Below are 16,308 nucleotides of genomic sequence, written 5' to 3'. Positions count from 1 at the left end.
CAAGGGTTCTTTCTGCTCTTCTGTTTGTTCTTTCTGCACGTTATCCTTCTTCCTGCACTTTTCTTCGTCTTTGAGGACTTCTGTTGCTTTTTTCTGCATTTCTTTTTTTTCTTTCTGTGCGTTTTTTCTTCTTTCTTCACATGTCCTATCTCTGTAGGCATAGTTAGAGATTAGCATTAAAAAACCTTTGAAATTCACTGAAAAAACCATAGGTTTCAGGCACGTTATAGTTAGGAATTAGCATTTAAAAAACCTTGGAAATTCACTGAAAAAACCATAGGTTTCAGGGGCGTTATAGTTAGCTGAACTTTTCACTCGTACAAAACCATTGAAATTCCCCCGTTATAGTTAGTTCAGCTAACTATAACTCCTGTGCCCGCAATGCACTGCTGATGACGTCACATATTACATCCCTCATGACATGGTCAGTGACATCACTCATGACATCACTGATGACATCTCAAATGACATCACTAATGACATCACTGATGACATCATCCTTGTGATAGAGTGGCAGACCTCCTCTTCCCCTAATATAACCTTTGATACACACATTCAAAAATAGAAACTACAATGTTCAAAACAATGGACATACCAATACCAGTTACAACAACCTATTCAGTAATTCTAAGATCCACATACACATCCACTCATTCACCAACAGTCCTATACAGTCAATCATACATGTACTCACTCATCATATGTACTCACACACCTATACATCCTGTTACACAATGCCACTCATCCATAGAGTTACTCACACACATAGTCACTCATGCTAATAAAGAATCAAACATCCATTTACTTGCATATACAGTTATACACACACCACCACACTTACTTCTACAGAAACGTACACATACTTAGTCTTTTAAACAATCACTTATAGAAACACATACTTATTCATACAGGAACTCTTTCAATCTCTCACTCTCACATATACTCACTTATATACACCAATAGTCACATATACTAGTTTAAAACATATGTAGTTACTCATAAAGACACTATTGAGACAGTCTATCACTCACTAACACACCCATGCACACACTCATCCACCCATACAGTCCTGCACACATGCTGTCTTCAACACATACAAACAGTGAGTCACTCATTCATGCACCTATGCACTACGTAATACCCCCCACCGAACCGTACAGACACTCAGACACTCATACTGATACTCAAAAACCAACTAATAACCTATATAGACACTCATGTAGCTACTCACCAAACCATGCAGCCACTTATACACAAAATGAGAGACTGATACAGATATTTACACATTTAAACATTACTCACTAAGCCATGTATTCACTAAGATACACTTAATCAGTCAGTTATACAATCAATTTTTCAAAAACAAATCATCCATTTAGACACTTATATACCCATTAATTCTTCCATCGACCTTGAGATATACATATATAAAACATATGTAATTTTCAGAAAAACACACATTCACTGGATGAGGTCATCAGTGATGTCATTTGAGATGTCATCAGTGATGTCATGAGTGATGTCACTGACCATGTCATGAGTGATATAATATGTGACGTCATCAGCAGTGCATTGCGGGCGCGCGAGTTATAGTTAGCTGAACTAACTATAACGGGGGAATTTCAATGGTTTTGTACGAGTGAAAAGTCCAGCTAACTATAACGCCCCTGAAACCTATGGTTTTTTCAGTGAATATATATATATATATATATATATATACATACACACATCCCTAATTATGTCTGCTGATTTCTTTTCAAGCCACTTGAGAGTGGCAAATTGTATCGGGGTAGCTAACCCCCTCGATACCCAAACAACCCGGAACTTCTATCAAGTTCCCCTCATAACAGGGGTATAACAGAAATCGGGCTGCAAGTGCAGGTATCAGCAAGGGTATTTAAACAGGATAATGGCAAAATACAGCCCAACGAGTTGCAGAGATCAAGTCTCCTTGGTCATGTGTCGGGTAGCGCTACATAAAAACGTGTTTTAAATCATACCACAGTGCTCAACTTCCAGATATTATAATCAGTGAAAACAGAGCAGGACCACGAAACACAATACTATTGGTTAATGAGAATAAAATGGCAGCCATGTTGTTTAGACCACACTTTGCCTTTGTTCTGGATTTTAATGTGAAATCTCGTTAATTACTGTTTTTGAAATGGATAGGAAGACATGAGGCAGTTTAACAATTTTTGATAAATATAGTTATAAAAAGATTTATGAAGTACCGTGGTACTTTCGCGAAAGTATCGAGAAAGTACTGCAGTACTTTTAAAAAGTAAAAAAACAAAACTTAGAGAGGCAAGTAGAGGGGTGAGTTCTAATACATACAACACCACTCTACTCTGCGCCACTGCTTTCTATGCCACTGCCCTCTACGCCATTGCACTCTATGCCACTCTACTTTACTGTGCACCAATGCTACTCTACTCCAATGAACACCTCTGATCTCTATGCCACTGCACTCTACTCCACTCTAATCCACTCTGCACCACTCCACTCAATGGCACCTCCTTCTACTTCACTCTACTCTGCAACACTCTACTTTATGCCATTCCACTCTACATAACTGCACTCTACTCTGCAAAACTGTACCCCACTGCACTCTATGCCACTGCACTCTAGCCTGCATCACTCTATTCTACGTCACTGAACTTTGCACTGCACCACTCTATGCCACTGCACTCTACACCACTATTCTTTGCTCTGCAACACTCTACTATATGCTATTGCAATCTATGCCCCTCTACTCTTCTCTGCACCACTGTACTCTAAGCCACTGCATCCTACGCCACTCAACTATGCACCACACATCCTACACCACTGCACTCTATGCCACTGCACTCTAAGCCATTGCACTCTACGCAACAGCACTCCATTTCACGCTATTCAACTTTGCACCACTCTACTCTGTGCCACTGCAATCTGAGCCACTCTACTCTACTCTGCACCATTCTTCTCTATGCCACGGCACCTCACATCACTGCACTCTACTCTGCACCACTCAACTATATGCCAGTCCACTCTACTCTACCACAATCCAATCTACCGCAGTTCACTCTACCTCACTTCACTGTAGGCCACTCTACTCTATGCCAGTACACTCTATACCACTGCTCTCTATGCCACTGCACTCTACTTTGCACCACTTTATGCCACTGCACTCTATGCCTCCCTACTATACTCTGCACCACTGTACTCTATGACACTGCACTCTACTACACTGCACGCTACGTCTCTGCACTCTAGTCTGCACCACTCCATTGTACACCACTGCACTCAATGCCACTGCATTTGCACCATTGCACTCTTTGCCATTCTACTCTACTCTGCACTAATGCACTACTACTAGTTTAAACTCATATTATATTCTGGGAGGTAGTTCCACAGCCTGGTGGATGCCAATGTGCCTACTCATTCCCCCCACCTATCTTTCTTACATCTAGGGATTATCACCTTGCTTCAACCTGCCAACCTCAGAGGTCTACTGGGGGCATAACAATTAAAGACAGTCTTAAGATAATCCGGCCCCTGCAGATAGAGAGCCTCTGAACCAAAGAAAGGTCTTTGAACGACACCTGCTTCTGCACTGGCAGCCAGTGGAGAGTTCTCAATCCCTTCCTGACAGAGCTGTGTTTAGGCAAACCCAGGACCAGTCATGCTGCCACGTTTTGGATAATTTGGAGCTTGTTTAGTGAAAACTGATTAGTGTTTAGATAAAGGGCATTACAGTGGTCCAACCTTGACATAATGAATTAAATTACTACTGACAACCTAAGCTCTTTTAGAATAAAAGGCGGAATTTTCTTCAGGGTCTTAATAATCCAAAATCAGGTGCTTGCCGTTCTATTGACCTGGGTGTCGAAAGTCAAGGTTTTATCAAAAAACACCCCTGATATGTAGCTATAGCCGCTGGAACTGGTAAATTGCCACAAGTTTCCAGCTATCAATGGTTTGTCCAGACCGAGTTATCATTTACAAAAACCACAATCTCAATTTTCTCCATGTAAATTTTGATCCTATTCTCCCTCATCCACCTGCTGATTTCCGTCATGCAAGCCCTAAACTTGTCAGCCACCCCTTCCCAGTCATCGGAAATGAAAACAATGATCTGGGTGTCATCCGAATAGGATGACACCAGGAATGCAAAATAATACCCCAGCTTTGCCAATGTGGTGACATGCAGGTTAAATAAAGTAGGGCTGCAGGAGGTTCCATGTGGAACCCCAGGAAAGATGAAAAAAAACTTGATTTCAGTTTAAAATTCACTGTTTTTAGGGCCAGGCCAATGGTAGGTCAGTAGCCCCACTAGGATTAGAGAGTGTTTGTTTTCAATATTAAAATGCCCCAACTCACAGTCTATGATGGTGGTTGTATTAACAGGCTCTAACATGCAGCTCAGCTGCTCCCTAAAGAGGATAGCGATTCCTCCTCCCCTCCGTACGCTCCTATCGAGCCTAACCATGGCATACCCCGGGGAGTAGCAACCGCAAAGTCAGGGTGTGTGTCATCCTTGGCCCATGTCTCAGTAATAAACAAAAAATCTAACTGAACCATCCCAATCGTCCCAATAATTTCCACTCTACTCTGTACGACTGCACTCTATGCCACTCTAATTTACTCTGCCCCACTGAACTCTACGTAGGTGCTCTCTACACTACTCTAATCTACTCTACACCACTCTACTCTATGTCACTGCCTTCTAGGCCACTCTATTCTGCAGCACTCTACTCACGCCATTGCACTTTACTCCACTATCATCTGTGCCATTGCAGTTTCCGCAGCTCTACTCTGTACCACTCTTCACCAGTGTACTCTACTCAACTTTACTCTACTTTGCACCACTCTACTCTGCACCACTCTACTCTATGTCACTGCACTCTATGCCATTGGACTCTATGCCACTGGATGCTACTCTACACCACTGTACTTTTATGCCACTCTACTGTATTCTGCACCGCTGCACTCTTTACCAGTACACTCTTTCTCACTGCACATTACGACACTCTAATCTACTCTGTACCACTCTATGCTACTGAACTCTACGTCAATCTACTCTATCTGCACTTTTGTTGTCTACACCCTTGCACTCTACGATGCTGCACTCTACACCATTGAACTCTGCACCACTCTATTCTGCACTACTCTACTTTATGCTACTGCATGTCACTGAACTCTATGCCACTCTACTATGCACCACTCTACTCTAAGCGACTGCACTGTAAACCACTCTACTCTACTCTGCACCACTGTACTCCATTGCACTCTACCCTGTTCACTATAGACCACTCTACTCTTCTCTGCACCACTCTATGCTACTGCACTGTACACCACTGCACTCTACACTACTCTACTCAATCAATCAATCAAGACATTTGTAGAGCACGCTACTCACCCGTGAGGGTCTCAAGGCGCTGAGGGCGGGGGGAGGGGGAGGAAGCTACTGGTCGAACAGCCAGGTCTTGAGGCGTCTCCTGAAGGTCAGCAGGTCCTGGGTCTTACGTAGATGGACGGGGAGGGTATTCCATGTCTTTGCGGCGAGGTGGGAGAAGGATCTGCCGCCAGTGGTCGTTCAGCGGATGCATGGGACACTAGTAGGGCGAGGTCGGCGAAGCGCAGCTGGCGATTCGGGGTGTAGAAGGACAGTTGTTCGTTGAGGTATGCTGGTCCGGCGTTGTGTAGTGCTTTGTGTGCGTAGGTTAGGAGTTTGAATGTGATCCTCTTGTTGACCGGGAGCCAATGCAGGTCTCGTAGGTGGGTGGTGATGTGGCTGTAGCGGGGGCGTTCTGTATGCGCAGGAGTCTCTTCTGGAGTGTAGCCATGGTTCCTGCGTAGAGGGCGCTGCCGTAGTCCATCCTGCTGCTGACGAGTGCCTGGGTGACCATTTTCCTGGTTTCGGTGGGGATCCATCTGTAGATCTTGCGGAGCATTCAGAGGGTATTGAAGCAGGAGGAGGAGATGGCATTGACTCGCTGGGTCATGGCGAGCGATGAGTCCAGGATGATCCCCAGATTGCGTGCGTGGTTTGTGGATGTCGGGGCAGCTCCCAGCACGGTCGGCCACCAGGAGCCGTCCCATGCGGAGGGGGTGGAGCCGAGAATGAGGACCTCCGTCTTGTCCAAGTTCAGTTTCAGTCAGCTGGTCTTCATCCATTCTGCGATGACCTGCATTCCCACGTGGAGGTTGGATTTGGCGATGGCCTTGTCTTTGATGAGGGAGAGGATCAGCTGCGTGTCATCGGCGTACGAGATGATGTTGAGGTGGTGTGCTCAGCGTGCTTGGCGAGCCATGTAGATGTTAAAAAGGGTTGGGCTGAGGGATGATCCTTTGGGGATGCCTCAGGTGATCGTGGTGGCTTCAGATTGGTATGGGGGAGACGGACTCTCTGGGTTCTGCCGGTGAGAAAGGAGGTGATCCAGTCCAGGGCTTTGCCTCGGATCGCTGCATTGTGGAGGCGTGTGCGAAGGGTGTGGTGGCAGACGGTGTCGAATGAGGCCGAGAGGTCTACGAGAATGAGGGCCGCGGTATTGCACTTGTCCAGTATGGCCCTGTTGTCGTCAGTGGCGGCGATGAGGGCGGTCTCAGTGCTGTGGTTGCTGCAGAAGCCTGATTGGGATGAGTCCAGGATGTTGTTCTCCTCCAGGAAGTGGGTCAGTTGTCCGTTGGCGATCTTCTCAATGACTTTAGCGGGGAACAGGAGCAGGGAGATGGGTCGGAAGTTCTTGAGGTCCTTTGGCTCCACCTTGGGTTTCTTGAGTAGGGCGTTGATCTCGGCATGTTTCCAGCTCTCTGGGAAGGTGGCGGTCTCAAAGGAGCTGTTTATGATTTTTCGGAGTTGGGGTGCGATGATGGAGTTTGACTTGTTGAAGATGTGGTGGGGGCAGGGGTCAGAAGGTGAGCCGGAGTGGATGGTGTTCATAATTTTGGCGGTCTCTTTGTCGTTGGCATTGTTCCAAGAGAGCAGAAGGTCGGTGCGTTCGGTGGGTGCTGATTTTGGGGTGTCGATGTCTGCCGTTTGCGTCAGGGTATTGAAGCTGTTGTAGAAGTCTGCGATCTTGCGGTGGAAGAAGGTAGCCAGGGAGTCGCAGAGTTCTTGTGACTGTGGTATGTCATTGGAACTGGATCTGGGGGTGGAGAGTTCTTTCACGATGTTGAAGAGCTCTTTGCTGTTGTGTGCGTTGTCTATGCGTTCCTTGAAGGAGGTTCTTTTGGCAGATCTGATGAGGTGGCGGTGTCTGCATCTGGCGCTCATGAGGGCTTTGTGGTTCTCTGGTGTCTGATCCTTGCGCCATTGCTTCTCGAGTTTTCTGCAGGTATGCTTGGAGTTCTGGAGGCCGTTGTTGAACCAGATGGCTCTTGTGTCGGTGTGTCTGTTGGAGAGTTTCCTGATTGGGGCAAGCATTTTGGCGCAGTCGTTGATCCATAGTCTGAAGTTGTGGGTTGCTGCGTCGGTCTCGGACGGCTCGGGAGGAGGGTCTTGGGTGAATGCGGTGATGAGCTGGTGTTTGGTGACTTTTTCCAGTTGCGGTGTGGGATACGTTGCGGTTGGTTGTGTGTGGTGTGTTTTTCGAAGGAGAAGTGGATGCAGTGGTGATCAGTCCAGTGGAGTTCGGTGGTGTGGCTGAAGGTGACGTGGTCCCTGGTGGAGAAGATGGGGTTGAGCGTGTGTCCATCAGAGTGGGTGGGTGTCGTGGCGAGTTGTTTGAGTCTGAGGTTGGCGAGGTTGTCGATCAGTGTTGTGGAGTTGTTGTCTACTCTACTCTGCACCACTCTACTTTATGCCACTGCAATCTATGCCAGTCCACTCTGCTGTAGGCCATATCACGCCACTCTATGCTGCCCTATTTTCCGTCACTCCACTCTATGCCACTCTATTCTATGCCACTCTACTGCACTCCACACACTACCACTCTACACCACTCTACCTCACACCACTTCACACAATAACACTCTAGTCTATGCCACTTTACTCTACGCCACTCTACTGTATGCCACTCTACTCTATGCCACTGTACTCTACCCACTTCAGTCTACCCCACTGCACTCTAAGCCACTCTAATCCAGTCTACTCTACTCCACTCTACGCTACGCCACACCACTCTACACCATTTAACACCACTCTACGCTATTTCATTTGAAATTATCGATAGAGTACCACTATACTACTGAAATGTACAAAAAAATATTTATGAAAGAATTAATAACAATATAATGTTCTTAGTGTGATTTTATAACCAATTTATAAAAACAGAAATTCATTGAAAAAAACTAAGGTTGATGGTATGTTATAGGGAGGAAAATATAATTATTTATTTGTTACAAATCCAACTTAAACTACACAAACATTGGAAATTGTAAAGTTATAACTTAAAGTTATAATTTGCACACCACCCAAAACTAATTATAACACCCACCTTCCCCTTGCACAGCTTACATCATTTCATATGATATCACTTATAGCATGTTAAAATATAGCATTCATAACAACACGCATGACATCTCAAATGATAGTATTTATGAGAATACGGTGTGCCAGATAGCGGGACGAGTTATCGTTAATTTAGTCTGCCTCGTGAGTTCACAACACTGTGGGCCTTATTCTCAAAGGTAAACTTACACTTTTGTGTAAGTTTAAGTTTGTTTTGGAATTAAGGTAGTCGGGGTGGAGAACTGAAAAGATAAAAAGATAGGCTTGACATATCTTTTTATGTGCAGAGCTCTCCGCCCCAACTGTGGAATTGCTGCACTCATAAACTTACTACTTACTTTTAAAATGCTGTTTTGTGAATTCCAAAACTAACATAAACGTACACAAAAGTGTAGGTTTATCTTTGTTAATCAGGCCCTGTGTGCAGAGGTGCGAGAGTTATATTAAGTTTTGGGTGGTGTGCAGTTTATAACTTTAAGCTATAACCTCACCTTTAGGATGTCGAATGTTTGTGTAGTTTAAGTTGGTTTTGTATACAAATAAAAAATTATGTTTTTCTACTTGTAACATCCTCAATCTTTGTTTTTTTCATTGAATATATACATATTTATATAAAACCAATGGTTTAAGGGATGATGTAGTTAGGTGAAAATGTCAGTTAAAACATAGTGTTTTAAATTAACAAAACCAGTGAAATTCACCAATTATAGTTATCTCAAGTAACTATAACTATAACTTGTACCCTAAAGTAACTGTAACTCACATCCTCACCATGCACTGAGTATGATCCCACATATTACATCACTTTTCTATGACATCATTGATAACAGAAATGCAATATCTGAAATGAAATCATTGATGACAACACTGTGAATGGCGAGGATGCGCGTTATAGTGATCTTAAGGCACAAGTTATAGTTACTTGAGATTGCAATGTACTGAAAAAGGCCACTCGTACTTACCTGCATTGTAACTTTCATTGTGGTAGAGCTTGTGTTGTAAGCGTTACATACCAGACCTCGATGTCCATCTCCTACCTGAAGCTCAACCCATACAAGAAAGAATTTCTGTTATCTGTGAATTACGACATATAAGAGACAGCGTAAGCCTGGCTCAATGAGATGAACATTGTCTGCTTCGGCAAGTCACTTAGATTTACCCTGGATATCAATCTCACTCTCCAAGAACACAATGCCAAGAAAATCAAAGACTTCTCTCTTCTAAAGAAAGTCAAACCGTTTCTCCTAGAAGGGACTTCAGAACTGCTGTTGAAGCCCTCATAATCTCTCATCTGCATGGTGGTAATGCTTTACTCCATGGCCTCCCAGACTCCACACTGCCACACCTTGAAGGCATCCTACACATCACCGTACGTATCATATACGGCTGAAGAAATATGATCACCCTCATACTGCTGGAACTCCACTGGCTCCCATTGCCGGCTGCACCATCTTCAAAACCAGCTGCATCATTTACAAAGCCTCAGAAGCAGAACCCCGCTTATCTTGCTGGCAAGCTCATCAGCTCTGATGGTTCTTGACACACCCACAGCCAGGACACCATCAGAATGAAGACTAAGAAGTATAAAAAGAATAAAACAAGACAGCAGGCCTTTTCCATCTATGCTCCCAGGATCTGGAACAACATCCCCATATAGCCCCAATGCTGCTCCAATCTAGGAATGAGTTGAATGCTCACATCTTCGAAGAAACCTACATCACAATGTATTAACTGTCCACATGCCAGCTTCCTCTTCTATTACTTGTTGAAGTTATGCTTGTCTTTAACCATGTATGGCGCTCTGCTGCATTTTGGCTACGTTCATGCTATAGAAATGCCATATAAATAAATAAATAAATACCTAATAAGGAAAGCAAACGTGGCTGGTGGGATTTGATTACTGTTAAGGTGTAACAATCTGCTCAGGCAGAATGTATTTGCCGATTGAATAGTGGTACCGATCCTTGCTCTACAGATTACTACTAAATGTTTGTGCAGGGCACAACTAGAGCAGGACCGGACTCAAAAATATATGTGTAGAATTGGAGTAACCCCACTAGAGGTGGTGCCACTATCTACACAATTTAATAATTAGAATTAATAAAACCACTTCCCTGACTTAAATTAATGGGCGATCTAAGTTCAGAAGAAGCAAGCAGGAAATGTGATGGTTGGCTCTGGCTCTTAGGAAGGAGATGATCTTGGAGTCAATGATATTGCAAACGGTTCTCTTACTGTAATAACTGTTGACTTGTATAGCAAGACAGCTCTGTGGACAAGGCGAGACCCATCAGAGTGTAAGGACTGGGGAGAGGAACAAGGATGAGTAGGTAATGGGCTGGAGGGTAGTTTGTTGGCAAATATGGTTGTGAATGTAACACACACAAAATTTTGTTAACAAGTACTGCACTTTTTTCACTCAACTGTAGTGCATCAAACCCTTACCACTTCCAGCACTATATGCGCATTGTGTAAAGAAATTCCTAGCTGGCGTTGCCTTTTACTATAGTGCACAAAGCCATAATATGTTTGAAATTTGTTTTGTTCACTGTCATGTTTTGTTGTCTCAATTAAGCTTTGTGTTCTACTCTGTTGCAGGCTCAAAAACACGGGACGGTGTCGTTCATGGAGTTACAACAGGTAAGAATAAGCCATGGAAATCCGTCACTTTGAAATCTCGGTGCAAAATGCATTTCTTTCATAAACCTGTGGGCCTGGTGTTCATCCATCTTGCAGGAGGCAAATAGCATTAGCGTTTGCCCCAAAGGAGTATAATATTCTGCTGTTCAAGCTGCAGGAATAAATAGATACAGATTTAGACTGCTGCAACTGCTAAGGAGATTTTGTATCTAGGCTGTTAATTTGTGCTACTTTTATAGCCACACATGTAATAAAGTGCTTTTTAAACAACTAAACGCTACTGTATATTGAAAAGTTATCTTAGAAGGAACGGTAAGGGTAAACTATGAGTGAGTTAGTCTGGCAAGGATGTGTCTTGGCACCACTCCTGTTCACTCTTTATTCGAACGCACTAGAACAGGAGTTGGTGTCAAACGCGAGGGACCCGCCATATGTAAACAAGCGTCCGATTGTCTCCCTTCTCTACGCGGACGATGCGGTACTCATGGCACGCACCCAGATTGGATTACAGGGGCCCTTACTTACTATACTAGTTTTATGGATCACTTGGGTTTAAAAATGAATGCAAAGAAAAGTTTTATAATGACCTGTGGGAGAGGGAAACAAAGGTATAGGAGTTTTCAAGCTGGTGGAAGCAGGGTAGAACCTATTAACACCTTTACATATCTGGGTGTTCTATTTAACCGCACTGGGTCCTGGGCTCAGGCGATTTAGAGCAGGAGCCTTCTGTTTATGAGGTCTATTGCGGCCCTGACAAATTTTACTAAAAAACTGGGCAAAAGACCACCTGAAATTTTACTGAAAATCTATCAGGCTAAATGCGTGAGCATTGCAATTTTTGGAGCATGGAATATGGGGGTTTTACGATTGTGCCCCAATCCAATATGTTGAAAACAAGTTTTTAAGACTTATTTGGGCAGTTCCTGCTAGCACCCTTGTTTTTAACTGCCACAGCGAGCTAGGAGTACCAAACATTTCAGATCTAATTAAGGTACAGCCAGCATTGCTCTGGCATAGAATCTGGACCTCTACCAGCACAGGTCTAAACAAGGAGATTTTAACAGATGCAATGAAACTAGACCATGCCAGTAAGATTTTGTGGTTAAAGTACGTAAAAAATTTCATGCATGACATTGGGCATCCAGAATATTTTTCCCAGCCTGAAATATTAAATTCTATACATCAGAAGGAATTTTAAAAAGTTTGTATGACCGTTCTGGAAGAAAATAGTCTGGTTTTGGAAATAAATAAACCCATGGTGGTCCAGCATCAATTGATCACCATTACATATAACATCCAACCGTACCTATTATGCTGTCTGGGGGGGTACGATAGGTACATGTTAACACGCTTTAGATTTGGGACTTTCCACCGTCTGATTTGTCATATGGTTATGAATAATTGGTCAAGGGAATTATGCCCATGTCCCCGCGATAACATCTCTTTACAAATAACTATCCACGTAATTTTATTCTGTAAGTACTATGCAAATGAACGACGAAGATGGATTGTACCCCTACTAAAACAGGGATGATGGAGACAATGCCGCCCTGCCTTTATGTATCTACAGATGTTGGAACATTATTACTGGATTGGCACCATGGTGGGTTTCCTAAAAAGTATATTGAGAGTTAGGAAACTCCTAAATGTTTAGATCTCTGAGGGAATATTCGTAGTTTAGTTGCCAAATGTTCTATATTTTTATGTACCAGAGATAGCTATAGCCAAACAAATTGTTTTTTATGCCTTTTGAACCTTTGAAGAAGCATATGCTAAAAGGGTGGGAGCGATTAAGAGATTTGAGTCAATCTGGAAACTTTTTGATCAAATGGAAAGACATCTTCAGGGACAATTTGGTGTTGAATAATTATTTGGATTATGTTTATGATCAATAAGAAGGTCCAGGGGTAAGGATCATTTCTGATTTTCTTTTATACTCCCAGGTCATCAATGGTATTTTCATTTCCTTTTCTACGAGAATGGGAGTATATATCTGCACTTGCATTTGCACTTTACTTGATCGTGTAAATTACACTGTCAAATGATATTTCTTTGACCTTAACTCTATTTTTTGCACTTTTAGTACTAGAGAAGGCTTGCACTTTAGTTTAGCTTCCTTTCGGAACATATATTTGCACTAGCACTGGCATTTTGTCTAATTGTTTAAATTATGCTGCTCAATGATATTCTCAGGGTTCTGAGTTTAACTGCATCTGCACTTTGGTACAAGAGAAGGATGAAGATGATTACTCCTCTACAATTTAAAATGATGTATTAATTGTATCATAATATATATCGATGATAAGGGATGCTGACTTTAATGTATGTTGTTTTATTCTGCTGAATAGAAACAAATAAAAACAAAAAAGAATCTATTCCTGCTTATCTATGTACGTTTTAGGAGTTTGATGAAATGTTTTAAACTGTCTGCTTTTATGATTTTATATGCCTAAAATCGAATAAAGCTCGTTTTGATTTGATTTGAGTGAGTTAGTCTGGTGGAAGTATTTGGAAGTGTTTTCTGTTCTTGTCCTGAGAATAAAAGACTGAGTTTGAGTTTGGTATTGATTACCAGGTATTACAGCTTTTAAATGTATCAGTATTTATCCACATAGTTTAAAATTGACGCTGCCCATCAGAATCAGGATTCTAAGGTTTTTCATTCTCCTTGTTTCAAATAACACATTCTTAATGGGTGATTGCTCTAATGCCACAGGTTATATTGGTCCTTTTATGCACATAGGAAATGTCTTTATTTTGAGTATCCTAGATATAGGTAAACCCTGGATTTTGGATTTGGAGGAAGTACAATGGTTCATCTATCCAAGCGATTCACAGCAAAGTGTTTCGGATGATTTAAAACACCGTTACAGGTCGACGGCCTTCTTAAGGACTAATACACTACTTGCCTCGTTAAAACGTTTGTGCCATGAACACACATGAGACCTAATGTTCTCATGCCTACTTAATTCATTTTGGGGTGGAAACACCCTGACATAGGATTGATTCAAGCCTATATGGTCAGGGCTGGGGGGCACTTCCCCTGTAGTCACACATTTGTCAAGAGGTAAATGTCGCTGGTATACCTATTGCTATGAGATTTTTATTACTACCCTGGATCCCTGCTTTTATCCAGCACTAATTTATTTAAGAACTCCTATCAGTGGCTATTTCCACCAGGGATAGGTCACCTATGATGAAGAATGCTACTAGAAGTTGTGGAGAGCCAACCCATCCAAAAATCTTAAATCCTGCTAGAAAAATACTTGAACAAGACCCAATAGGCCTAGTCAAAATATGTTTTTTTCTTACCAAGAGTTTGCGGATGTGACTGAGAGACATCCCATTTTAGCAGTGTGTATGGGGTATTTTTTAAGGCAGTCTTGAAGGTAGGTATTGCAGATTTAGCTTTTGGAAGTGACCTATACAAGATGGACAATCATTTTCCTTCTGTTGTAGCATGACTCTGCAATTGTATGAAGAATGAGGGTAATTGCATTTTTTTAAATGCTTACTTTTCTATTTGAGCTGAAGTTTATTGTGTATATTTAAGAAAGTAGCCCGAGGTGTACAGAACATTGGAATTCACCGATGAGTTCAGTGACATATTGTGACAGAAGGGCAGAGACTAAATATTATACGCAGGTCTTGGAACACCAAGGTTACCTGCAATATCCAGCTTATCCTCCTATGAGGGTAGTTTGTTCCATATGCTGTGCTAGATAGGAGATAAAAGGAAAAAACTGTTGACTGTTGTTTGCCTGTCTCTTTTTTCACCTCTTTTTAAAAACTTTGGGGCATATTTACAATAACTGGCGCATCCCTGCATATCAGCAGGGATGCGCCAGTTATTGTGCGCCACAGCCCCGCCACCATGGATGCGCCGCATTTACAATACGGCGCACCATGGGGCAAAAACGGCACAGATGCGTGACACATCTGTGCCGTAAAAGTGGCGCATTGCTGGAGTTGCGTCGCAAGCGCGACGCAGCTCCAGCAATGCTCTGGGGGCCCTATCTTGTTAATGCTGCGTCAATCCTTGCGCCTGCTTCAGGCAGGCGCAGGGTTTTGACGCAGCATGGGCATCAAAGTGACTGAGTGAAATCTTGTAGATTTCACTCAGCCACTTTTAGGAGGCGTTCCTGTGTCGGAACGCCCCCCCCTGTGCAGGAACGCCTACATGTTGCGCAGGGCTTTACAACGTGACGCATCTCCCAGATGCGTCACGTTGTAAATACCCCAGACCATGGCGCAGGATTTGCGCCGCCGCTGCATCACAAAAGTGACGCAACGGCGGCGTAAATGAGGCGCAAGTGGCTTGTAAATCTGCCCCTTTGCTGTTATGTAAATCGGCCGTAATGCATGTTCCCATAGTGAAATGAGAGGTGCGGTTCATTCCTGCACCCTGTGGCAGGCATTTCAAGGTGTCTGACACAAGGTGCAGGGATCAACAGGGGGGGCATCATAGGTTCTCCCTCAGCCTCCAACTGGAGGCTGTGCACCAAAGGACAGACCAGCATGGAAACCATGTCAGAAACCGTGTTTTGTAATCTCAAGGGCGGAAAGACCTGCCCTTGAGATTACTAGCCGGCTTTCGACTGGCAGACGAGACCCTCGGAAGCCAGCTGGAATGACTGGCCGGTTTCCTTTTTGACCGTCTCCATCATAATGAGGGGTTCGGAAATTAAACTGAGCGGCCCATTACGATGCGGGCCGCATTGTAATCGCCCCATAGTTAGAACAGTCCCGTCCTGTTTCATACCTACCACTTTCCCCTCCTTTTGTTGTTTCAGGAACAGGTTATATTTCCCTCTTTATTAAATTGGCACCTCTGATGCTTAAAAACATGTACACCTGAGCTTTTTTTTGTTTCTTCTCTCTTCTCATTGCTTACAAGTGGTCGACATATTTGCATTTTCTTGTTCCATTCATGTACAACTATATAATCCTTATTTATTACTCCCTGCAACTTTCCTGTCTGCGAAGAGGACACTGTATAACGATGTTAGCAAACTGATGATTATCCATTTAAGACAAAATGCCAATAAAAATAAGGTTAAAAAAATATTTGTTGGCACAGTAAATTCATATTATTCAGGATTCAGAAATCAAAACCTAGGATTCAACAGCCAAGAGTTAAAGTTTGGAGTTCGAGATTCAAAATTAAACATTCTAAATACAGGAACAGCTTATTCAAAAGACCTACCACCCCCCCCCCAATCTTGACAGCCTCA

General features: G+C 43.1%; 1 protein-coding gene across 1 annotated transcript in view; it reads left to right on the top strand.

The window, feature by feature from the left end:
• The window catches only part of SNCA (synuclein alpha), a 644,131-nt gene that overhangs the window by 216,744 nt on the left and 411,079 nt on the right, over positions 1 to 16,308 (top strand). The window contains exon 3 of the mRNA XM_085640845.1: positions 11,033 to 11,074. Within this exon, the coding sequence (XP_085496971.1) occupies positions 11,033 to 11,074 (42 nt within the window). The remainder of the gene's footprint in view (positions 1 to 11,032; positions 11,075 to 16,308) is intronic.

Source organism: Triturus cristatus, chromosome 2_1, assembly GCF_964204655.1.
Source record: "Triturus cristatus chromosome 2_1, aTriCri1.1, whole genome shotgun sequence".
Taxonomy (NCBI): domain Eukaryota; kingdom Metazoa; phylum Chordata; class Amphibia; order Caudata; family Salamandridae; genus Triturus; species Triturus cristatus.
The sequence above is the reverse complement of the archived record's forward strand: the minus strand, read 5'-3'. Positions and strand labels throughout refer to the sequence as shown.